Genomic DNA, 27653 nt, shown 5'->3' with positions numbered 1-27653 from the left:
AGAAATTGGTTTCAAATACATACTAAAATTAATATATTTTTTTGTTCCAGATATTGTCCCGGTGGTGAGAAGCAAAACTAGTCGTCCAGGTGAAGAGTGGAATTCCTATTTTTTTATTAATAAATTGAAGATGGAGGCGGGGGTTGTGGGTAGTTTTATTTGCTTTATTGTTCTGCCATATGCAGCATTGAGCAATTACCGAGAACATATATTTTAGTTCCACATTAATGAAAACGTATTACTACTGTTACGTAATTTATTGATTCGACATCTTCACAATATTTGGCTCAAGAATTTTCATTTAATGTCTGAATAAATGGCGAAGTATTAGGAAAAGTGTCATTCTTTTTAATGTCAATCTACGCATGGCGAACTGAGTAACTGTGCAGAAGTTGACATTGGGAGTGAACATAGACCAGCAATCAGCCATTTATATCTATCAAACGTACGATTTACTTTTCAACTGATTGACATTCTGCAGCAAAATCATTCGAGGAATAAATACGATTGCCACCTTTTTTATAAAAGAAAATCGTCTCTTGGAAAATAGGAGAGCAAAAACACAGTAAACGAAAATTTGTCGAGAGGTTAATAGGTACTTAGGTGATTTTTTCAATCGCTTTTTTATGCAAGATAATTAAAAACACACAAAACATTTATAAATCCAAATTAAAACTTTATTAAAGAACGTACTCTAAAACTTAACTAATTGCATATTATGTCAACATTTACAATAGTATTTTGTATTAAATTTTGCTGGTTCATTAAGTTGAAAATCTTTCCCATAAGCATTGCTACAAGGAACTGATATCACTATCTGAACTATTTGTTTCAAAGTTAGATCTTCCACATTTTTGACAAAGTGCACCACTTGTCTGCGGCAGAAATATCATCGTTTATGAAAGACGCATATGCCTTTTTCGAGCAGACAAAATTGTTCAAGCTCTCCACCTGGTTTTCATTAAACTATTCCATCAATTGGAAAATAATACACATTCCTTGTTGTAGCGTGCTGTTGAATCCAAAGGTGACAGAACCAGTTTGTTGTTACACCTAATAACCTAATATACAATGTTACTTAGAAGTTTCAAATAATGAATGTCCAATAGTATTCTTTTAAAACTTGCCAGGATGAATGGGTTTTCTCGGACAAGTTAATTAACCCAAATGATCCCAAAACTATGTTTTTTAAAAAAACCTTTTTTTTCTTCAGAGGCAGATTATTTAGGGCGTGTCTAGAATATCATTCTTATAAAGGGTGTTTCAAAAACATTTGCTTATTTTATGCAATAAAAAAAATACTAAAAATTGTTTTTCTAAATAAATTTATTACCAAAGGAAAGCCTCAATATTAAATTTTTATTTATGGAAAAGAGTATTGGATAAATGAGCACCGTTCATGTTTTCACACTCTCGTAATCTCGAACCGAAGTTTTCGATCACTCTCTGAAGCATTGCACGAGGAACAGCGTTAATTTCATCTGGTATTTTTTGCTTCAATTCTCTCAAATCCTGTGGCGGTTGGGTGTATACCTTACACTTGAGGTGTCCCCATAAAAAGAAATCTGCTGGTGTCAAATCGGGACTTCTTGGTGGCCAGTTAATGTCTCCTCTGCGACTGATGATCCTCCCTGGGAATAACTGATCAAGAGCATCCAAGGAAGCATTCGTGACATGAGAAGTCGCTCCATCTTGTTGGAAAAACGTGTTTCTATTGTAGCCACCATGGTTCTGAATTGCAGGACTTAAAAAAGTCTTAATCATGTGGCAGTAGCGCTCAGATGTAACAGTTTGAGCTTGACCATCCTTAAAAAAATACGGACCAATGATTCCTTGCCTTGACATAGCAGCCCAGACAATAACTTTAGGCGAGTGTAATGGCGTCTCATAAAGATTTTGCGAGTTCTGCTCGGCCCAATATCGGCAGTTCTGTTTGTTAACATGTCCGTTAATGTGAAAATTGGATTCATCAGAAAACCATATGTTGTTGCAACCGTTGAAGTCCTCTCTCATTATTCTACAGAACTCTGATCTATTAGCGGGATCCTGCGGTTTTAATTCTTGTGTGATAACAATCTTGTATGGATGGAAATGCATATCCTAGCGAATAATGCGATGAACAGTCGACTTATGCAAAATTAAAGACGCTGCACCCAATCTTAATGATTGCCGGGGATCCTCGTTAACGAATTGGCGTACACGTTCAATGTTTTCGTTCGATCTCGCTGACCTTGGGCGTCCAAGCGGTTTACTATTCATCGTGTTTCCACTGTTCTCGAACTTTCTTATACAATATTTAATCAAATTTTCACTTGGGACATCTCTCATTCTTGCTATGACAAAATGATTCCTGTACAAACGACGCACAAGGGCATAAGAATCGTTGTTTTTATAAAACGCACGAACTCAAAAAGCACGTTGCGGTCCCGTAAAACGCTCCATTGCAACTAAAACTTAACAATGTTGCCAAACGTTTGCCAACTATCTCCTTTCTCCGAAACATGCGTATTGCGCCATAGGACAGATCCAAAAATGAAAATATTTCTGGGACACCCTTTACTTAATTTTTGCTGGACACGAATCACCACCTAACAATAATTTTAATGTTTTTAATGCCCCTGGCTTAATATTTGGTTCATTAAATAGTCAAATTCGTCTATTTACACAATCATGTAATGGAAATGAAGTATACTTATTAAAGTTTCCAATTTGACTAAAGTTAAAAAAATTATGAATTAAACAATCTATAAAATAAGATTTCCCTGATCCAGGAGGTCCTAAAATATGTATAGTACAGGGTCCGGCAACCAAACTTGCTGATTTGAAAGGTGAATAATGTTGGGTTGTAATTAGCAACAGAGTAATAACTTTGAACGTTTTATTTAAGATAAGAAAATTAAATTAGACAGCCCGAAAAAATTTCGCAACACCAACTTCAAAAACTAACTTGTACCATATTACAAAAAGGTAATTTTACCTTTTTACAAACTAGACATAATTTTTAACTCGTCTTATTTAAGATTAGTTATAACAAATTCTAACACCCTCTCCTAATCTTAAATAAGAATACTTATTATCTATTACAACACATAAATCTAATCCAACATCGTATTACATTTAAAAATTTGAAATTTCACTTTATCTAAAGGTTTGGTTAAACTATCTGCAAGCTGCTCACTACTCGGACAATAAAACAATTTAACAATACCTTCAGATACCTTCTCATTAATAAAATGATACCGGACATCAATGTGCTTGCTGCGTTTGTTAAACTGTCCATTTTTAATTATAGTAATAGCACTTTGATTATCAACATGTAGATTTATATTTATATTTACTCCCAAAAGCTCATCTATAACTGATTTTAAAAACAAAGCTTCTTTAATACATTCTGCAGCAGCTATATACTCTGCTTTCAGTACTGGAAAGTGATACTATAGGTTGGCGTTTAGAACACCATGCTACAGGACCACCACAAAATTTTATGATATACCCTGTAGTGCTTTTCCTTGAGTATATATCTCCTGCAAAATCTGAGTCACTATAAGCTAACAAATTTAAATCCTCACTATGACTTGTATATTGAATTCCCAAATTGATGGTTGAAACTAAATAACGCAAAATTCTTTTCATATTTCCTACGTCACGTTCTGAGGGTTTATCTAATTTCCTACTACAATATCCTACCGCATAAGATATGTCTGGCCTAGTTTTGTTTGAAACATATAGTAATGTACCTACTAATTCTCTGTAAGGAAAAACTTTGTTCAAACAAGTATCATCAGTGCTTGGATTATAAATCATAGGAGTACTAACTGGTTTCATGTTTTCCAAACCAAAATCATCCAAGATTTCTGATATGTACTTACTTTGAGAAAGTTTAATAGAATCTTTGCCTTTGCAAATCTCAATACCTAAAAAGGAAGTTGGATTTTTACAGGACACTATCTCAAAATTAGTTGTTAATTTCTGAATCAAAATATTAATCTGTTCCTCATCATTTAGTAAAATTAGACCATCATCTACGTAAATCGCTAGAAATAAGGTGGAGGATTCATTTTTGAATATACATTGTTCACTTTTAAGATGTATCAAACCAATTGATTTTAAAACAGAAGTAAAATGTTCATTCCACCTCATTGGACTTTGTTTAAGCCCATACAATGCTTTTTTTAACAAACAGATTTTATTTTCACAATTTACTTTCGAATAACCCTCTGGAATTTCCATAAAAATTTCATCTTTTAATTCGCTATACAAAAAGGCCGTTTTGACATCGAATTTCCTAATTATTAAACTATTTTTAGCAGCTAAAGCAATCAAAATTCTTAACGGAGCTGTACTTATGACTGGACTAAACGTTTCCGTATAATCTATTCCCTGTTCTTGCTCAAATCCCCTAATTACTAGTCTAGCTTTATATTTATTATTTTCTTTAATTCGAAAAACCCATTTACTACTTAAAATCTTCTTACTTTTAGCCGCCTCTCTGTCCACATACATCCAAGTTTGATTTTTCTCTAATGACTCCTTCTCTTCATTTATTGCTTCAACCCATTTGTGCTTTTCAACCCCATTTATAGCTTCGCTGTATGACAGCATTACGTACTCATTTAATCGTTGAGGCTTCTTGATGATTCTTCCACTTCTTGTTTGAACATTATTTTCGATTTCTTCTTGGACATCAGAAACTTCTTCATTAGGTACATTTTCATTGCAGATTTCATCCATGACATTTTCAGGTAAATTTACATCTGAAGCAGGTTCCAAATGTTCAATCTCTTCATTTAGGTTATCTTCCAGAAACACGGTTTTTTTAGTTGTGTTAAATTCTGGTCTAACCACTGGTTCTTTAAAGATAACATCTCTGGAAGTTACGATTTTTCTATTTTTATTGTCCCACAGGCGATAACTTCCTAAAGAGTATCCAACAAAAATGTACTCATCACAACGGTAATCAAGCTTCTTCGTTGGTCCCAGTCTTTTCGCATAAGCTATGCATCCAAAGATTTGTAAATTTGTTAAATCAGGTTTTTTTCCATTCCACATTTCAATAGGAGTTTTATCCATAGTACTTGAAGGACTTCTATTTAACAAATAAGTTGCAGTGTATACAGCTTCACCCCAGAAAGCCTTGTCCAAGTTTGCCTCAAATATAAGAGCTCTAGCCTTTTCCATTATGGTTCGATTTAGCCTCTCAGATCGACCATTTTGCTGAGGAGAGTAGGACACTGTATAGTCTACAACTATACCTCTAGCTTTGCACCAATCCATGAAGTTTCGATTTTTATATTCTCCTCCATTATCGCACCGTATTTTTGATACTTTTAAATTTTGACAAGCTTCCACTTCGTGTATGTAGTTTTTAAGATTTTCAGCTGATTCACTCTTATGTCTCATTAGATAAACTTGAGTGTAATGAGTGAAATCATCCATTATTGTCAAGAAATACCTATTGCCATCCCAGGTTTCTGGTTCAATTGGACCACACACATCACTATGTATCAGTTCTAATGGTCTTGTGGCTCTGGTCCTAGTGCTGTTAAAGGGTTTACGAGTTTGCTTAGACTGTAAGCAAACTACACAATCCTTTATTTTTTGGTCACATTCTACAGTATTTAAAATCATGCCCTTTGAAAAATCTTGTAGTTTTTTCATACTGCTAGCACTAAGATGGCCTAATTTTTTATGCCACAAAACATTTTGATCCCTTCTTTCTGTTATTAAACATTTTTCTTCAGTTGACAACTTAATACAATAAAGTCCACTATTGTCCTTTTGACCTTGCAACACTGGTAGTTTATTTTTAGAAACGACCACTTTGTTTCTTGTAAATATTACCTCACCACCATTTTCAGTAATTTTATTGACCGATAATAAGTTTTTGCTTAACTCCGGAACATACAGCACATTTTCAAGAACACATTGATCTGTTTCAATGAATCCTTTACCCTCTGAAGTTATAGATGAATTCTTCTTGGCTACTAAAACATCTGAACAATCTGCTTGTAATGAAGTGAACAGATTTTTATTGCTTGTCATATGCGATGAAGCTCCAGAGTCAATGAAGAAAGTTGCTGTATTTGATTTTAAATCCATATCTTCACATAGAAAAGCTATTTTGCTATGAGTTTCCTGTCGACCTTGATCTTGGCTCTGTCTGTTTCGGAAGATTGCTTTCTACATGATTTGTTTTTTTACATATTCTACATGACCTTTTGTCACAATAACGAGCAATATGTCCCTCCTTGCCACATTTAAAACATTTTCCTCCAAATCTTGTTTTATTCTTATTTACTTGTTGTTGTAGCTGAGCTTTAAAAACCATACCTTCGGGTTCGCATTGTTTCTTCTGTCTTTCTTCTTCTCCAATTAGTCTGTTTGAGAGATTTTGAAGGGTTTTATCACCTTGTGAAGTGGATTCCCAAGACGTAGCAAAATTTCTAAACTGATCAGGTAATGTTGCAAGTATTTTAGATGCCAACATACTGTCTGGGATATCTTGTCCAAGTACTCTTAGCCTACATGCCAAGTTTTCAATTTTGCTAATGTGCATTAAAATGTCAGTTCCTTTGCTGTACGAAAAATTAAAAAATTGTTGCATCAAATAACATTTTTCGTCTTCTGTTTGTTTCTCATATATGTTTTTAAGCTTGTCGTACATTTCTTTAGAACTTTTACAATTAAAAATATGCATTAGTTGCTTCTTATCTATGGTTGTTATTATTACATTCTGAGCTCGGGCGTCTTTCCTTTCAAAATCTGCTTTTTCCTTATCATCTGCCAGATCTTCCATTTTCTTTATTCCTGACACAATTTCCCATAATCCATGTGCCTTAAACAGGATTGTGACTTGAAATTTCCAAATTTGATATGTTTCACTATTTGTTAATCTCTCAATCTGAGAAACGTCTTCCTCCGTCATTTTAGTTTTTAATTTTATGCCTTTATGACCACGACCAAACACCAGGTCCAAATTTTATTTTTACTGAAGACCTCTGTAACACTATCTTCAAAATCACTTCCGCAGCATAACGAACTCTGGGCCCATAACCTGTTGGGTTGTAATTAGCAACAGAGTAATAACTTTGAACGTTTTATTTAAGATAAGAAAATTAAATTAGACAGCCCGAAAAAATTTCGCAACACCAACTTCAAAAACTAACTTGTACCATATTACAAAAAGGTAATTTTACCTTTTTACAAACTAAACATAATTTTTAACTCGTCTTATTTAAGATTAGTTATAACAAATTCTAACAAATAAAACAAAAAAGTAAATAGATATCGTTTTAACTATTTTTTATCAAATTTATACAAAATGGGAAATTAAATATTATTTGGTTTTGAAAATAATATCGGGCAAATGACGCCCGTCATTGTCAATACACTGAGTTAATCGATTTACAAAGTTCTGATATACTTTTTCTAACATAGCGACGGGTATGCCAGCTATTGTTCGACGAATATTTTCCTTTAATTGGGGTATGGTCCTTGGACGATCAGTGTAGACAATGCTTTTCAGATAGCCCCATAAAAAGAAGTCACAGGGGGTTAAATCAGGCGAGCGTGCTGGCCACGTCAGATCGCCTCTTAAGGAGATCAGACGGCCTGGGAAGTTTTCTCGTAAAACACGCATTGCATTCCGCGCTGTGTGTGCTGTAGCTCCATCTTGCTGAAACCATATTCTAATGTCAATTTCTCCCAGAGTAGGCAGAAAAAAGTTCTCTATCATATTGACATATCGCTCAGAATTCACAGTAACCGCACGCTCGTTCTCCTCAAAGAAATAAGGACCAATGATCCTTTCTCGCGACAAGGCGCACCACACAGAAACACGTTCACTATGAAGAGGTTTCTCGTGAAGTTCTCTCGGATTCTTATTATTCCAATAGCGCATATTTTGTTTATTCACGCACCCAGACAAATGAAAATGTGCCTCATTACTGAAGAACACAAGTGCATCGGAAGGTAAGTTTTCATTCAACGCTTCACAAGCATTTCGTCGAGCAAGAAAATCTCGTACGAAAAGTTTTTGCACTACAGCCAATTTGTATGGATGAAAATGGAGGTCATCATGCAGAATTCGCCTTACCGAACGATCCGAAAGTCGAAGAGCAGCTGCATGCTTATTTGCCGAGCGCCGAGGAGATCGTAAAACTGACTGTCTTACTGCCTCGATGTTCTGTGGTGTTCTTACCGGCCTTGGTAACCCTATTCTTTTTTTCTGAACATTGCCAGTTCTCCTGAAGGTGCTGACCCACGAAATAATCGATTCTCGTCCAGGAACGACACCTCGGGGGGGAATATTGAAGTGTGCCCGAAATGCACGCTGCGCGGCGATGATCGAGTGACCGTTGGAGAAGTAGGCCTCTACGACAAACGCACGTTGCTCCTTCGGCCAATGCATTTTCGCTACTGAAGCTAATATCAAAAAAACTTCCCAACCGACACCTGCTTGTAAGCCTATCCCCACCCATGTCTTACACCCACTCCCTCCATGGCGCCCTGTTCAAATCAGCAAGTTTGGTTGCCGTACCCTGTATTAACTTTTGGAAGTTTTTTATCAATAACATTAATACAATCAGTTAAAAAATTTAAAATACTTGTTTCATCATTATTATATTGAAAATACAGAAGTTCATTTAAAACTTGTACTGAATCTTCAATAGATTAATAATAATCATCTGTATTACCATGAAAAGCTGCATACAATGGAGTTTTGTTACTTATCCACTCATAAATATCATTTATACTTTTTTCAACCAACTCAGAATTAAATAAATCCATAGCAACTTGTATTGAAGCGTGAACATTTGCAGTACCCGCTTACCCAGGAACAAACCGGAGGATGTGGACAAGGTCAGTGTGGAAGATCCACCAGAATAAACCACCGTTATATTTTGTTCCCATTGTTGCTTTAAGCATTGCTGCAGATTCGGTTCTAGTGACGTTTGGCAAAATGTCGTGAAGTAGTCGTGCTCCTTTAAGAGATCTACGAACTTCGGAAATGAAATTGTGTATTCGTTGAATTTGTTGCTCCCCGCTAGTTTGATTTGCTTCTTTATTTTCTGGAGTGGTAGTAAAAAGTTCTTTAATGAGCGTTTGCCAGCTAAGTTGTTTTCGTTCTGCATGATTACTTGCGTTAATTCTAACCATTGTAATATCAGGTAAAAAGGAAGTTGCTCCACTTGAATGGGCCAAAGAAGTTCCAGCAAATTCAGAAGACAGGAAATCTCGCATGGTGCCATCATTGAATTGGTTAGTTGAGGTGGTGAAAGGTCTTCGCAATCGCTATAAAATATTTAATCTTCACGTGCGCTCCATAACTTTACAATTTCTCGACGCTTACTAATTTCTCCCCAATAACATATTAAAGAATTATCATTATTGCACGTATCTACAGCACAAATATCGCAATTTAAGTGGCCTTTAGTATGTTCGTGAACCAACATTAAACTTACATCTTTAACATTGTATGCCACTTTTTCCCAAAACGTATTACTTAATGTACGGTAACACTTTGCACAAAGAATCATTATAGTTCCATTTGATTCTATCATAGCTGAATAGTAATAATTGCAAAATGATAACATGGTATGGTGTTGTGTTGGACGATTCCACAACCACCAATTTTCTTGTGCTTCAGTAATTTTTCCAGTTCCATTTTGTTAAAAAAGAGTTAAAAAAGAACGTCCAGTTCTTAAAATTGCTTTGTTACACTTCAACCACTTCAAAGGGCATTGGTTTAACTCTAGCTGATTTGAATAATTCAATCCAATCTTCCGGTACTTCAGCTCGGCTCTTTTGATTAATCAAACCAAAGTCTTTGTCGCACTCCAAATAGGAATGCCCTCTTATTGGAAAAGTAAGTTTTATCGATTGTAGCCTTTTTTCAACGTGGACTATATAGTGAAGAAGTCGGAACACAGTATAGTTCTTATTTTGCCCCCCACACGAGTCGCAAAATATTTCTAAATGTTGAACTTCTTCGTTGAGATAGTTGAATACAAAGTGATGAAGCAAGGAACTGACCGAATCACTTCCCTTATTTCCAACAGTTTCTGGAAATGTATAAAATATTGCTTGAGAAGTCGAAAGTAGTAGCCATGTTTTCATCTGATTTTCTGGCTCACTAATATAATTACCAAACCATGTATAAATAAATAAATAAATAAAATGCCTTTATTTCAACAACAATAAGTTAACAGAAATGTGTTGAAATACGTCAAATGGTTGCGTCAAAACGTCAAAACTGACACAAAGAGCATTTACAGTACAATTATTACTTAAAATAAACTTAGATAGATGCAGAATAATGAAAACAAATACATATAAAATTAACACAAGACAGACAGCATAAGCGTGCACTGCTAGACCGAAAGTACCTCTTTCATTTTTATTATTATTTTTTATTTTCTAAATTATTTTCCATCAGAGTCCAGAAACTCCTGCAGTGAATACGGTTCAACATCACATAGGTACTTCTTTAAAGAGTTTTTGAAAGCCTGAATCGAGTTAATCTCCTTTATCCTTGCAGGCAGTTTATTGTATATGCTTATCATTGAGTACATGCAGTTGGTTTCAGTCAATGTTAATCGATGTTTAGGACAATTGTACAAGCGGTATTTATTGCGAGTACCATGTTCATGTGTGATGGCTGATAAAGAAAAACATCTAGGATGTTTCTTGAGGAACATTAGGCACTCGAGCACATATATGGCTGGAACAGTCAAAAACCCGTTCTGTCGAAAAACCCCCCTACATGATTGTTTAAATGCCAGATTTAAAATTATTCTCAACGCTTTCTTTTGGATAACAAAAGGTTGCTCCAAGTTGCTGGCATTACCCCAAAACACAATTCCATATCGAAGCATCGAAATGAAATTGCCATAGTCGGGTATCGATCCCGGTACCTCTCGCACTGGTTTTTCCTGATCATTTCAGCAACAGCTAGAGCTGCCGACACATTAGACGCTGCGGACTGTTCAATCATCCAAGTAACTGGACCGGCGTCAACTCCCTTAAAGATAGTATAGTAAGTTGACAACACTTTGTACACGTAATCGGCTGTGAGATTTGTAGTCGGAAACATCTTAGCATAAGCGGTTATGATCTCAGAATTGATGTGAAGGTTAAGATTTGCAGCCTGGAATTCCGTCGCAAGCTGGTCAATTCGTCTGTCTAGGTATCTTTCAGTCACATTCCCACTCTTGGTGATGTTAAGTAAGCTTACAATTAAGTAAGCAGTCATCCTAACAAAAATGTCTTCAACCTCAATCTCTCCGAGGATATGATAAAATTGAGTCACATTGTCTTCATCAAGTCTAGCCCACACATTGGAAACTTCATTCTCAGGCACAATGTTAATCTCTAGGTCCTGTGCAATAATAACTGGGACATCATTGATCTCTCTCATACTCCTGAAAATCTCCTTAGTATTGTCATCTACAAGGAGATCTATAGAAGCACAATTGGCGCCCATTTCTAATGCACGAAATTTCTGGGGATGGACTTCTGGAGCAAGTGGAATATCAAAGAAGTGATCATTTTCCACATGCAATCTTTGCCTGCATTCACCTTCTGTCATGGAGTAAGCTGCGTTTTGTTCTTGGCGTAAATTAACAATCATGTAGTTAAAGTATGCCTGAATTCGATTCCTAGAGGGCGGATGGCGGCGTAAAATGGTCATCACCTTCTGCATTGCTACTTCCTGGTCAAGCAACGTGGTTTGCTCGGATGCCATCCATAATGCAGTCAGTTGACCTGCTTGAGCAGCGTTGACGCTGGCCACTGTGAGGTTTTGATTGGCTCTCTGTCTGGTGACTATTTCCTCTGCTATCTTGACAGCAGTTTTTTTTTTATTTATTTTTTATTTTTTTTTTTAGCTTAAATTTTATACAAACTTTTACTAAATAGAAATGCTAAAAGCACCCATTTTGCTTTGAATATTGTAATCCACAAAATTCGTATACTGGGAATGTTACATTTTTTAATTCGACTTGGTCAGCTGTGTCTCTATTTTGGTGTGAAGTTTTATGAGTTGATTTAAACATCGCAACGTTTCTTCGATAATCAATATTATCGATTTCATTTATGTTACTTGTCTGTAAATTAGGATGTAACATTTTCGATTGAACAGGAAAATCGGACTGAAACTTATTAGCAGTTTTTGATTTGCGTTTTTCTGAAATGCATAACATTGAATCCTTTGTCGTATTTGTATTGATTGATTCATTAACGTCGAATTTACCTATAACAGAATGCTTTAAAATAGGAACTGTTCTAAATCCCTTATTGACAATTTTAATGTATAAATTGTGTCCATTTTGCAAAAATGGTGTGCCTACACACAGATTTCTTGGACATAAATAACTGTCTCTTTTAATAAAAATGCATTTCGTTAAATCAGGTACATTATTCGCTGTTTTCAATCTTAACGTTATTTGCGTATTTGGTTTTACAATATACTTTCGAGCAACTTTTAATTTTATTACAGGTTTTACTGTGTTTTTGACGTCAGAAATTTCTACACCCATTAGATACTCTTTCTGAACTTGGTTTTTAGATGTAACATCTAAATCAGGTCGATTGAGATTAACTGTTACTTTATCGTTGTTGTTGGTTGAAAAACTCAAAATATTGTTATTGTAATCAATCATTGCGTTAAAATTCGATAAAAAATTATGTCCCAAAATTAGAGGTTTAGAAAGATTTTTCACTACTAATGCTTCAATATCCAACTTTATGTTGTTAATTTTTAGAGTTACTTTCGAAGTACCAACTGGGTTAAAAGTATAACCTCCTACCGAAGTTAATTGGATTTTCTCTGATGATAAAGACATGTTAGTTATAAGATTTAAATCAATTAAATTTGGTTCACATCCTGTGTCTAAAATTACATCAAACAAATTGTCTTCGTTATTTATTGAAGCTTTGATTGACAATAAATTGCTATCTTTACTGTTTGTCGAGTTTAGAGCAACTTCATCAACACTTAACATTGAGTTTTCACATTTACTAGGATTCTGATGTGTAGAAACATTCTTATTTTGTCCAAAATTGTAAAACTTGTTGCTACCTCGATTAAAAGTTTTACATTTTGATGAATAATTATTTCTGGTATTACTATTTCTTATACCTCGATTTTGATCAAGCCTAGAATAATTTTGCTTTTCTTGTGACACATTTTGATAGTAGAAATCATTTTTCTTTAACTTGGTCCGAACCAATTTGTGAATCAATTTCCGTTATTTCCACAATTGGTGTTGGTGATAAACCACTAACCACTTTCATACCTAAAAATTTTAGGCCATATTTCAGCGGTATAAACTCCGCCAAACTGTCTTTAATGGGTGTCGTCATCCGACTAGGCAAAAACACCACGCTGTCAGACAACTCGGCCCGAACCACATCACCAAATTTTGAATTGACCACTTTTAGGTTGTGCAAGGGATACAATTGGTTTAATTCAAGTTGTTGAAACTTTAGTAGAGGGTTTTCAACCAAACTGCCGGATTCGTTAATTTTGGTTAGGTTCATGATTGTTTTGTTTAAGGTAGATAGGTACGTTTGTGCGTAGACTAATGTTTTCAACTCTTGTTGACTGGTTTTATATGCATTTGGGGGAGGGGGGTGGTCTACCACATTTCCGCCTCGCTTACCACATTTCCAATGCATGTGATAAAGGAATAAAATATATGAAGTCATTCCTATGCAAATGTTTATATTATTAATTTACTTGACTCGCGTGAAAGCCAAGATTTTACATATGAACTGCATTACCCACGCATGAACTGCATCACCCACGCAAGTGATTATGCATTTGTGATGAGGTTACAGTAAAAATTCTATTTTAGTTTAGACAGAGAAAAAAAAAATGACGGTGTTTGAAATGGATCAGGTGTCGAGTAAAACCGTTTTGGATGCAGAAAATTGCTGTTGTTTTAAAGAATTGTTATTGCTAATACCACCCCTTCCGTTTGAAGAGCTGTTACTCGCGCCACACGAAAACGAGGAGGAGGAGGCGAAGGGGCAGGTGGACTTTCTCAATTCCCTACGATGTTCTGAAATAATGGATTTTTATTTTTGTGAGCATTGTAATCATGTAGTTAGATTACATGAAATAGGCGTGCTTTGTGGGGGCTGTAATAAACCTGCTAATTATGTACTTTATACAATGTTTTTTTTTATTTATTTACAACCTTTGTTATATGAGTAAGTAGTATTTTAAGTTGTTCATACAAGAACAAATTTGGACAGGGAATGTCAAAGATGCTTAAACTTAATTGATCAGATTTTTTTAAAGCATTTGAAAATTCATCATATTCAAAATAGCGCTGATTTTGGAAAAAATACAACAACCCATTGGTATAACGGAAAGCTCCATTTATAGCTGGAGGAATTCCGTTAAAGTCTTTCGAAATATACCCATAGTTTTCTACAGTGAAGGAACATTCATTGATTATACAGTAATAATTATCGCTAAAAAAATATATGGTTTTCCCGCTATAGGTGTTGATTGCCCCAATCAAATCGTTTTCAAAGGGAATCTGTAGATCTGATAAATAAAGTTTTCTACTTAGCTTAAAATTTTTATCGTTTATAACATAGATTTCCTTATTTACAATTAAAACTAATTCATTATTAGGTCTTTGATAGGCAGCCGTAATTTTTTCTATTTTAGGTAAAAAAGGAAATACAGAGTAGATAGAAATACTCTTTTTAGACATTTTCTTAAACTGTAAATCCATAATCCATATTTGATCTGAATGTAGGATATATAAGTTGTAATGCATTATTAAGAAAAACAAATCACTTGGATTTACATCACATATATCAAGTTGCGGCTTAATTTCAGGCTTGTACGGTAAGAGCGGCTGTGTATAGGGTGTGTGCATGGTACTAGTCAGAGTAGGTTTATAGACGGTGCGAGATGGCTCAATAGTAGTAGTAGTAGTAGTAGTAGTAGTAGTAGTAGTTTTAAATCCATATAAACTTTGAATAGCCAAAATATCGTCCGAGTGTAAGCGTGAATTATCGTTGTAGTATGCATACATGATGGCTTTGGGAACAGCTGAATGTCCTAGTCCGAGCGCATGACCAATCTCATGCGTTAAAACATCTATGAAGCTGTGCTCATTTGAAGGTGCTTTATCTGTACCTAGATACCATTTTTCTGAAGAATCTAAGTGAATCTCGAGACAAGTACTTCCATTGCGTCCATTTGGTCCAAACGCATGGCCTAATACACCACCTACCCCATCAAAATTATAAGGGCAGTTTTTCTTTAAGCATCTAACCTGGTTAGAATGGTTATAGCTAACAAATGAAATTATCAAATCCGGGTCTCTAATGTCTCTTATAAATTCTAAATTAGTAACATTGCTCCACACACTAAAAGCTTGCGAGGCTAGTTGCACTAGTTTTGCATGTGGTAACGGAGTGGTAGGGTGAGCAATATGCCAAACTAATTTCTGTTTACCCCATTTTCCCTGAAGTGAAAATGCATTGTCACTCACACCACATCTAGCTTTTTTCATAAATTCTAATGTTTGATCATCAAGAATTCCATTTACATTTAAGCTGTAGTACTCTTGAAATGCCATTAAGGCATCCGTTAGATCTGTTTGAGCGTTTTCATTTGCACTTGAAATATTAAGATAACCATATTTAGTTAAATAATCTGTAGCACTAAAATTAGCATCACAACAACAACTGCTAACTAAAACCAAAAACACAATTAAGCACTTCATTACTGCAAGGAAGTTGGGAGTAATATGATTAAGAAAGTGATATACAATTAATTTTAAACTGGTTTATTTGTCATAGGTTAGGGTTCCAGTGAAATACTTCAATCACGTTTTCATGGTTTTTTATTGTTTTGCAAATCTTGTATAAGCTGTTTTTTGTTATTAGCTAAACACTCCCTTATACAATATGTTTCTACATGAGAATTAATATTACAAAACACGCGTACAAGAGCTTCAATTTTATCTACAGAAACATGATGAACAGTTATATAGTCGTGAAATACATTTACAAAATTATAATAATATTTGGCAAAATCCAATATTTTTAACTCACTAATTTTAGTGTCTATAAAAAACCAATCAATAATGCACAAATCGCATACATTACTTTCCGTTAAGTACAATGTGGCGTCCTGATTGGTTAACGCAAGAACTTTAGTGTTATCATTCATTAGGTGTGTCGTAATTAAGCCGTTGCAGGATGAAACTTGCATGCTGACGTCATTGTTATTCTTAAAGTAATTGTTTTGAAACCACTGAAGATTGATAATGAGGTGTTTCCACTCACTTTCGGTAAAACAAAATGTACCGTTTGCCACTGGAATCCTTATAGTTGGTTGAAAATCCATTGACATATTAAGACCAATACAACTGTCAAATCCGCTACTGGGGCATGCAAAAGTGGTGTTCAGCAGATAACACTGTTGTTCTGGTTGACTGCCCCCCATTAAATGCAATGTTTTTATGCGTAGCTTTCTCATACATATTTAAAAGCTCAGTAACATCCTGATCTAATACTTCACTACACATGTTGCTTTAATGAAAATTGAAGCACTACTAATTTTAGAGTGATAAGCTGTGTGTGTGTTATTTTATTAGTTTAACGCATGTGCATTATGATTTATTACTAATATACAACTATTGTCATAGGAGGCAGTCATTTTTTCAATTTTGTTGGGTTCTCAAAGATGCTTAAACTTAATTGATCAGATTTTTAAGCATTTGAAAATTATAATTTATTACTAATATCTATCCAACTATTGTGAGATTTGTCGAAACCAAGCCACTTTACAAACACCTTTTGACCCTTCTTTCGCAATATTTTTTCAACCAAGAACACCTCCGGTTGTTGGGTTTTTTGTAATTCTTGACGGTAAAAAGCCCCTTTTATGGGTCTACCCTGCTGATCTTCCAATAAATAGCTTACAGGATTTGTAAGTTTAATCTGACTAATTTTAAAGAGTTCAGTAGTCCAATTAGGTAAAAATCCTTTCTCAAAAACATGTTTTGCTTTGCTAATACGTACTAAGTCGCCCACCTTAAATTTGTTTGTTAAATCAACCATTTTAATATTATTATATGCTGTAGACAACAATTTTTTTTAATTTTTCTTATTAACATCAACGGGCTTCATTTTTGTAGTTGAGTGTATGGTTTCATTGTAGTTTTTAACAATGTCTGCTAATATACCAATCCATTTGTGACTTCCGTTTAAACTAAAAAATTTATAAAGAGTTTCCTTAAGCGTTCTGATACAGCGTTCCGCTATAGCGGCCTTGGTGTGACTGAAGGTACTATAATGATTAATATTCCATTTTTGCATGAGATTTTGAAACCTGTGGTTATAGAATTCTTTTCCATGATCCGTATGAAGATTTTTCGGTCCAGTCTTAGCACGTTGTAGTATCTTAGCAAATGCGGCAGTTACTTCTTCACCCGATTTTGTCTTCAAAGGTTCAGTCCAAACGTACTTTGAGAAACAATCAATGACAACAAGGAAATATTTGAATTGTTTATTTTCTCTAACATGCATATCCATTTGAGCAAGGTCAGCTTGCCACAGATCATTCAAACCCTTAATAATAGTACGTCGTCTAGGAAACTTTTTTCGAATGGGTTTATGTAACTCGTTAATAAGCTGAATTTTTTCTTTAGACATCACCGGGGGATATCTGGGAGAACTACACAGGTTTCATTTCTATAGCACCAGAGCTTGTACTGTTTTTGAAGATCTTTTAAGATAGTTTCCTGTTGCTTAAGTAGATCATGCGCCTTATCAACATCATTTTTTATATCTCTTATTATTATATTCTTATCTATATAAATTGCAATTAAATTATTTACATATTCCTTACTCATTTTTACTTTTGTATCTTTTATATTTGACAATAAATTATTTACATATTCCTTAGTAGTTGCATCATTTTCGTCTATAGGTGGTTTTAAATTACAAATTCTCAAATTTTCTGCATCAATATCTCCTTCAGGTGTATGGGGTAACACTGATTTGGAGTAACTTGTTGCAGCTTGTTTTCTGGAGTGACGTCCGAACTTATCAAGACTCATTTTCATACTGAGACCTAATAAATAATATTTGCTTCTTTAAGTTCCTCAATTATTGATGCGATTTCATTATCATGGGAAGTATTGCCGGCCCCTTTCGATGCATATAACAGTCGTAATCGGTCAACTAGTTCATTGACATCATTCCACCATACATAGTCAACTGGATTTGTATTATAAATCATTTTCACTTCACCACCTTTTTTCTGAGGTGTGGGAGCAGGTAATAGATAATTACGAACAAGATTCTTATATTTAGCAGATGAACTCCCCTTTATTTTCCCAGCAGGTAGAAAGTCTGTTCTGTATAAATTAGTCAGATTTACAATTTTTTTATAATTCTCATGGTCGCTGGTTGCAAAATCACTTGGATCTTTGTAAAACAACAAATTGTAAAGCCCCCTAGTTCCTTTAAATCGTGTACCGTTTATTATTATATCACCATTATCTTTAAAACTGAGATCTGACTTTCCTAAAGTCCATTTATCGGCAGCTTTATTAAATGCAGGTCCAAATGTTATATCTATTTTTGGCGATGCCTTGAGGTATTCTGTGATGTACGTTTGTGCAATCTTAGAGTAGTCAGAATCAGAAGATTCATAATAGTCATCACTTGTGTCATCACTATTCTGCTCTATTTTGGTTTCATTATTTATATCCTCATCGTCCCCCTCAACCTCCTCCTCCTCCTCCTCCTCCGCCTCAAACAATTTCTTAGGTTTTAGTTCTTGATGAGGTTGAACTAGTTGTTGTTGTTGTTGTTGCGTTAGAATTAAAGCAAGTGGTTTTGTAACTGGTTTGAACAATTCGTTCAACGTTTTGTCCTCTTCAGATCGGCCTAGCTTAAGAGATTGATATTTTTTCCGAACATTTTGACTCAATTCGGCAATTCTTCTTTTACGCTCTGCATCTGCTTTACTAAGGAGTTTCATAACGGAAATAAAGTATACAAACAGTTACAACACTTTTATATACTTGTCAAAACCCTTACGGTACCGCCCACTATCTAAATCAAAATCTTTAGCAATAATTAAAACTCCAAACTTATCATTCCAGCATTCAGAACACAATTTTTTAAAAACATCATAAGTCATGTCTGGTGACACGTGTTCATCAAAAGCATGTCTCAAATTCACATCATCTTGTTTAAACAAAACTATTATATTGCAATTATCTCTGATTAATTGTTTGGGTATTTTTCGAATACGTTTGACAAATGTAAACAACATCAATGTCATTATGTCGACCCATTGAAAAATATGAACGTATTTTATCCTGTTTTTCACATGCAATATCATCAAATATAAATATGGAATTCTTTTTAGCATTTTGATAGACAATTAGCTCATCATTATCTGTAAAGGGAAAATACCCCACACCTTTAACATTTTTTAACACTTCCTCCAATAGCGCATATTTAGGTTGAAAAAGAGATTTTGAATACACATACACATTTTCAAATCGTAATCCATTCACATTAAACAATAACGATAAAAACAGATTTGTCTTTCCACAACCACTTCGCCCACAAATTATGGCGCGAAAACAGTTTGGCAATAATTTGCTATGTTTTACATCTTCAGTTGTTTTAAAGTCTAAATTCTCTATTGGAAGATCTATGTCTTGCAGCACTACCTCCATTTTCATAGAGAAAAATGGTTCTTGTGTTAGGTGAACAACCTATTTATATAGCTGTTTTACAGATGGTAACTTCAGTAGTATGTTAATAATCCAAGAGCACACAGGTGCTGGTATTGTCAACTCCCTAATTAACAAATTACCCTTTGAACTACATCTACCTTCCTATCAGTGGTGTGGACCCGGAACTCGTGTGAAAGAACGCTTAGCTAGAGGAGACACTGGAATTAATCCTTTAGATAGTGCCTGCAAAGAGCACGATCTTGCATACAGCAAAAATAAATCGTTACAAGACCGACATAAAGCTGATGCAATATTAGAAAATCAAGCTTGGGACCGTGTTAAGGCGAAAAATTCAAGTTTTGGTGAAAAAAGTGCTGCGTGGCTAATTACAAACAGTATGAAAGTAAAAAGAAAATTGGGAATGGGCATGAAAAAGAAAGCAAAGAAAACCCTATCATTCAACACCATTTTAAGACCTACTGCCAAGTCGTTGACTGAACTACTTAAAAATAAGAATGATTTGTTAAATGGTAAGAATGGTAAATTGTTAAGGAAATCATCGTTACATGCGCTTCGTGCAGCGCGTGTTGCTATAAAGAAAGCTGGAGGTAAAAGAAAAATTCGAATTCCCCGAAGCATCCCTTTTGATGATAAAAAATTGGGGGGAATATTACCACTTTTACCAATTCTCTCGGCGTTAGGAGCGCTTGGAGCACTGGCTGGGGGTGCATCAACTGTCGCCAAGAATGTCATAGATATTACAAATGCAAAAAATAAACTAACAGGAGATAAAAAGAAAACTGAGGAAATTGGAGTGAAAGGCTCGGGACTTTATCTGAAAAAAACGCAACGGGGATTTGGGTTATATTTAAAAAAAAAAAAACTTCCAATAGCCCTTCCCAAACATGCCTTGAGCAATTATGAAATTTTAAATTATATAAAACAATTGCAAATACCTCATTTTAGAGGGGTCTTTATGCGAGATACGCTTCCCAAAACTATTAAATACAGGGAATGTGGTATAGTCAACTTGGACTCTTCAGTTCATAAAGGTACTCACTGGGTGGCATACAAAAAACATGGCAACACTGTAAATTATTTTGATAGTTTCGGCCAATTAAAACCACCACAAGAACTAGTTCGTTACTTTGGTTCTAATGTTAAAATATTATACAATAAGGATCGTTATCAGAAATTCAACACATATAATTGCGGCCATCTTTGTATTGAATTTTTATATAATGTAATTGAATAAAATTTTATGTTTTTTAGTAACATTTGTCTATAAAATACCCCACAATCCCACTACTGTCAGTCAGTATGTCCTTAATCTTCACTTTAAAAGGACGTCAATCAACTTTATCTATAGACCTCCCCATACCCATCAATTTGAACCCAAGTTTCCAATATAGTCTTGCTTTAATTGGATTTCATTCGTATAATACAATACCCAACATCGAAACAAACAACAGTATATTTCATTATATAGATAATACCGAATCCGCAAAATCTATCAACATTTCTCCCGGAGCTTATGAAATAACCGATATATACAATTATTTAAAAAGCTTCTTTCAACAAGGGTCAAACAATATAGTTAAAGAAGGAGAGCCAACGTTTTTCTTGCGACCAAATAATAATACCTTAAAGTGTGAAATATTTCACCCCACTTTCGACATAGACTTTAGGCCTGAGAGTTCATTAGCCGGACTTTTGGGTTTTTCACATCGGCTGTTAAAAGCTGGTGAAGTACATAAATCCGATCTACCTGTAAACATTGTAAAAGTACGAACCATTCATATTGATAGTAACATAACACAAGGAGCTTACTACAACGATCGACCTTCACACACCATCTACGAATTTCCGATAAACAGCGACCCCGGATTTGCAATTGACGAAGTGCCGCGAAATTTAATATATTTACCGATCGATCGTACTGATATCAGTAACATTACTCTACAAGTTCTTGATCAGAATTCTAATTTAGTAAATTTTCGTGGCGAAGAAATTATTATTCGATTGGAATTAAAAAAATGGTCTTAGTGATCACACCCTATAAAAATCAAGTGCATGGTACACCGTCAGCAGTTCCCTTGCGGCACAGCAGGAGTAAAAACCTAAGCGGAACGTTATCTACCGTCAACAGTTTATTCTTATCTTCAATCGGCTATGTTGCCAAGCCAAATTTTAGACCTCTACCAACTGCCTACAAGCGACAATTCCATTAATCACATCGAATTTCGAACATATTTACCATACATAAAATCCTTTCAAAACAATGATATTATTGAGATAACTGTAAACCGCAATGATGCTTGGGTTCTATTATGCGATGCAGCTTTGTCTATTAAAGGAAAACTATCAAAAATAGCGGGAACGGGTGATGTGAAATTAGTGAATAATGCAGCAGGATTTTTCTTTGATTCCATGACCTATGAACTAAACGGTGTTGAAGTTGAACATGTTAAAAATCCCGGAATTGTCAGCCTAATTCGTGGCTATCTGTGTTACAATACAAGTGATAAAAATCATTTAAAAACAGCCAGCTGGAGTTACCCAGAGAATGTGTCAGTAAATACGGATGGTACTTTTTACATGAGGATACCCTTAAAACACTTTTTTGGCATTTTCCAAGATTATCAAGTAATTATGAGTGGAAGACACACTTTTAGATTCGTTCGTTCACGAACTGACACTAATTGTGTTCTCGTATCCAAGGATGATACAACATTCACCTTAACTATTAATAATATTGAATTAAAAGTCAAACATGTGGCACCCAATGATCAAACTAAACTTGAGCTGCTAAAATCATTACGTAACGATAAACCCATTCTAATTCCATTCCGAAAATGGGAACTACATGAATTACCTAGCCTTAATGCAGGTTCTACAAAAGAGATTTGGAGTGTGAAAACAACTACAGATGTAGATTGCCCTCGTTACATCATCGTTGGATTTCAAACAAACAGAATTAATCAAGCTTTGAAGGACATAACTCAGTTTGATAATTTGAATATATCTGATATCAGACTATTTCTCAACGGTGAATATTATCCTTATGAGCGATTGAATTTAAATTTTACCAATAATGATTATGCTGACGCCCACTACAACTATGTACAATTTGCATCGAGTTTCTTTAATTCAGCGGAAAGGAGGGAAACACTTTTGGATTATGATGCTTTTAAAACCCACAGTATTTTTGTTATTGACTGTTCTCGGCGTGATGATAGCCTAAAATCATCTGCTATTGATGTTAAAATAGAAATTGAAACAAGAGTGGGTATACCCGCAGCTACTAAAGCTTATTGTGTAATAATTCAGGATTGTATTATGGAGCAATTACCACTTAGTGAAATTGTTCGCAAAGTAAATTAAATAAACAAGTTTTATTTTTTTGTTTTTCAAGTGGGGGTACTAATAAAAACAATGTTGCTGCTGCTGCTGCTGCTGCTGCTGTAAGAGAGTTTTTGTGTGGAAAAATAAAGAACCAAAAAGTATAAAAAACACATTTTATTCTTCTTCTTCTTCTCGTGCTCCCCATAATTTTACCATTTCTAAACGTTTTTGTATTTTGTTGCCCCAAACACATGAAAAATTGAAATTATAGGCGCTTGTTTTACAACACACATCACAATTCATATGAAAATAGTTATGCTCATGCACTAGCAAAAAAGACACACCCTTGTAGTGATAAGCCACTTTCTTGTAAAACTCATCGTCAAAATCTTCATGGCATTCGGGGCAAATATTCATAATTAAATTTATAGATCTTATCTCGAGAACATAATGGAAATTGCAAAAAACTATTGAATCATGGTGCTGTACAGCACGATTCCACAACCACCAATCCTTGTCTCGTTGATTCACATCTCCAGTAATGCTGTGGATGCGCTTGTCAACCTGGGCCTCATAAAAATCATTCACTTCCCTTATTCGTAATCTCACGTCAATATTCGGATTGTACGTACAGCAGCTATAGGTATCACTTACGACATCTTCACCATCATTATTTTGGTTTTCTTCTTCTTCAATCACTTCGTCGGGCCGGATTTGTGGTGGTGTAACAATGTTGCACAACTCGATGAGGGTTTCAGCACAATCACTAATGGCAGGTGACTTAGGCATTGTTCTTTGTTGTATCTTAGCTGCTGCAAACTGACTTGGAAGAAAAGATCTGTTTATTTTTACTACTGCGTTCGCTGCTTTTATATGCAGTTGTGACCAAAGAAAGGGGAGATAGGACATTACCAAAAACATATTTTTGTCACTTTTGAATATATTTTTGTGGTCAGATTTATGAAAAATAAGCGAAAAACAACAATTATGTATTGATAGTAGGCCCGATAGGACATTAACAAACCCCATATTTGTTGTTTTTAAATATATTTTGTGGGTAGATACATGAAAAATAAGCGTACATCAACAACAATTATGTGTCAATGGTGGGAAAAGTGCAGCACCAAATATGGGCTGATAGGACATTAACAAAAAGCATAATTTGTTGTTTTTGAATATATTTGCAATCAAATACCTAATTACTTGAAAAATAAGCGTAAAAATTACTACGTAGTGACCCTGGTCAGACCATGTATGAAATTAAAAATCACTTTTTGATCATTTTTCAGTAGGTGTCCGACTGTTGACCTAAAAAGTTGAGCTCTCTCTGAAAAAAATGAAAGTGTTTGCTGTTGATATTCAAGGTTTTACCTTAAACGGGGTGCAAGGTTCAGAATTTATTGCTAAAGAAGTTACCATTTCAATGGGTCAAGTATTATTGATATGTCATTGGATTGGTCCGCACCGCCAACTCAACCGAGTTACCCAAAATGCATGGAGCATTTAGCAGATAAACCATATGTTTGTAGTTTTCGCAATTGTATTGAAATACATGATTGGGTGTCTAATACACTTCCGCAATAAAAAAAAACATTAAGTACTTAGTATTTTTTTATTTTCCACTAGTGGTTGTTTTGGGTTCGGGTTAGGGGTTGGGGTTGGGGTGTAGGGGTTGGGGTTAGGGGTTGGGGGTTGGGGGTTAGGGGTTGGGGGTTAGGGGTTGGGGGTTAGGGGTTGGGGTTGGGGTGGGGGTGACCTTCACCGAACCTGTTTTGACAAGTGACACGCAGGCACCGGGACGCGCCCACCAAAATGGTGACAGGTGGGGTATGACAAGTGACAGGGGGCCCCACCCACCAAAATGGTGACAGGTGGGGTGACGTATGACAAGTGACAGGGGGGCCCCACGTGTGACGTATGACAAGTGACAGGGGGCCCCACGTCACGAGGGGGCCCCCACGGGGCTACGGGGGCAACACGCTACGCCTCGCGCCTTCACCATTTCATCAAAATGGTCCAGTATCCCCATTGCTCTACTACTCACCTGACATTAGATCGTCCACATAGAAGTCCTGTAAGCTGATTTTTGATGCTGTTGGATACGACATTTTCTCGTCTTCCGCTAACCTTTGAATTGTTTTTACAGCCAAGTATGGTGCTGCAGCCGTTCCATACGTTACGGTCAATAACTTGAATTCTTGAATTGGGTCGTTTGTCGAGAATCTCCATAAGATTCTGTGATAGTCCTGATCTTCTTCGGAAATTCGAATTTGTCTATACATCTTCTCTATGTCGGCTGTAAATCCTATTCTGTGACTTCTCCAACGTAATAAAATATCTATAAGGTCATCTTGAATTTTAGGACCTACGTGCATGATGTCATTTAAACTTTTTCCATTTGTCGTTTTTGATGATGCGTCAAACACTACTCTCAACTTTGTAGTCGTACTGGTTTCTTTGATAACTGGTTGATGAGGTATGTAATATTTTCCTTGGATTTGGTTACTCCACTGCACCTGTTTCATGTGACCTAGCTTAATGTATTCACTCATAAATTTTTTATATTCCAAATTCAACTTGTAATCATTAGATAATCGTTTCTCCAAGGACAGTAAACGTGCCAACGCTCTTGGCCTTGACTCACCTAATTGCGATGACTCAATTTCGTTTTTAAACGGAATTTGAACAGTGTACGTACCGCTCGAATTACGCAATGTTGTTTTATCGTAAAATGCCTCGCATGCATTTTCATCGCTTGTTAATTGTCGTTTTTCCGAAATTTCCTCTAATTCCAACCGTGATAATTCTTTCTCTTCAGACTGTGTTATCATGCTTACTACTGCAATGTTGGTTTGTTTTAAGGATTGATGAATGCTTCCCCAAATGATCCTGCCTAACTCTGTATTTTGCGCTACAAGGCCGTCGTTTGACTTGTCCATTCCTTCTAACAAAATTTCGTGAAATTCTTGGGCTCCAAGAATCACATCAATTGGACCCGGCTTTCCGAAGCCTGGGTCAGCAAGAATTTTATTTTGCCATAATTCGGTGTTTACTTCAATTGGGTGTTCTGGCATATCTTTTGCTAATTTTTGTAAAATCAGCAGTTCAGTATTTAACGTAAATTTGCTAGTAATGCGTGGTTTGCATTGTACAGATATTTTGTATTTGCAGCTCTCATTGGTTGATCCCCCTATACCAGAAATTTCGGCATGAATTTTCTGTTTGGGTAATTGTAGTAAATTGGCAGCTTCCATAGTGATAAACGATGCTTGCGAAGCTGAATCGATCAAGGCTCTCAAATTTTCGTTTTTTTCCATCTGAATCTTGAATTCTAATGATTGCTGTCGCTAATAATGTTTTACCTCCTTCATGCGCGACATGTGTTCCTACCCTGTTTGATTGATTGAAATATGGTTTTGATTTCTGCTCGTTTGGCGTTTTCGTTTTGTTGTGGTTGTTTTCTTTGTGGATGAGCGTATGATGATTTTGAAAACAAATTCTGCATTTTTGAAATGACAGGCATTTTGTAGTTAAATCGTGGTTTAAGCAATTTAAACATAACCGTTTTTCTTTAGCAGCATTAAACCGTTGATAAGCTGTTAATGCTTTGAATTTTAAACATTGATAAATGGTATGGTTAGATAAATTGCAGTACTTACAGCTTTGACTTTGCTGTTTTCTCTGATGTGGTTGATAACTGCCCATGCTGCTATTGTTTTCGCGTCCGTCATGTCGATCGGTAGATATGGATTCGATGGCTCGAAACCGCTTAAGGATGAAGTTCAACATCTCGTCGAGTTCTCGCACTTGTAGTGGATTGATCAAACTAGCTTCAAATAGCTCTTGTGTTCTCTTATCGATTTTCCGCAGTAGAACGCAACCGATGATCGGGTCCCATTGAGATGTATTCATGTTCAGAGCTTCAATGGCTTTCAAGCATTCTTTTGTTGTGTTGTAAATTTCTTTTAGCTGCTCTGATGATTCTTGTTTGCTGTCAGGTAAATCCAGTATTTTGTTAATAAGCTTGTTGGTGATTAGGCGTTCGTTACTGTATCTCTCTTTGAGATGACCCCATGCAATATGGTAGTTCGCTGAACTGATTTGAAAATGTTGAATTGCTCTGCCAGCTTCCCCTGTGACATGAGCTTTTAGATAGTTCATTTTTTCGATTTCGCTGAGTGCCTCGTTGTTATGGATCACATTCTTGAACATGTCTTCAAATGGCGTCCACTCTTCGTAGTTTCCAGTAAATATTGGTATCTTTATTTGAGGTAGGCTGATGTTATTGGTTCTATTCACTGACGTTTGTGGTTGTTGGTTTTCTACCTCGCTTTTCAGAGGTGATGATTTGCTGTTAGATTGTCCTTGAATTTTGGCAATCAAGGTACGAAGTTGCTTGAATTTGTTTTCCTCAAAATATTTTGAGACTTTATCAACGTCCAATTTTGAAATTTCCTAGTGTAAGGATGTTACGATGTTCCAGTCTTTCAAAATTGTTGAAAAAAGTCCACTTTTTACCTCGGGATCAAATGTTGCAGTGAATTCTTCAACCAGTTCATCCAAATCGCTCAT

General features: G+C 35.4%; 2 protein-coding genes across 2 annotated transcripts in view; one reads left to right on the top strand and one right to left on the bottom strand.

The window, feature by feature from the left end:
- The window catches only part of LOC145739996 (uncharacterized), a 28843-nt gene extending 4140 nt beyond the window's left edge, over positions 1-24703 (top strand). The window contains exon 2 of the mRNA XM_081995319.1: positions 51-24703. Coding sequence (XP_081851445.1) covers positions 19816-20991 — 1176 coding nt within the window. The 5' untranslated portion in view covers positions 51-19815 and the 3' untranslated portion in view covers positions 20992-24703. The remainder of the gene's footprint in view (positions 1-50) is intronic.
- Positions 21398-27653, bottom strand: LOC145739990 (uncharacterized). Its single transcript, XM_081995311.1, has 4 exons — positions 27600-27653; positions 26741-27536; positions 25126-26358; positions 21398-21504 (listed from the first exon to the last, which is right to left on the bottom strand). Exons 1-4 carry the CDS (start codon positions 27651-27653, stop codon positions 21398-21400), a joined length of 2190 nt encoding a protein of 729 aa, XP_081851437.1.

The sequence above is a fragment of the Ips typographus genome, unplaced genomic scaffold (assembly GCF_016097725.1).
Source record: "Ips typographus isolate SLU unplaced genomic scaffold, UJ_Ityp_2.0 IpsContig93, whole genome shotgun sequence".
Taxonomy (NCBI): Eukaryota; Metazoa; Arthropoda; class Insecta; order Coleoptera; family Curculionidae; genus Ips; species Ips typographus.
The sequence above is the reverse complement of the archived record's forward strand: the minus strand, read 5'-3'. Positions and strand labels throughout refer to the sequence as shown.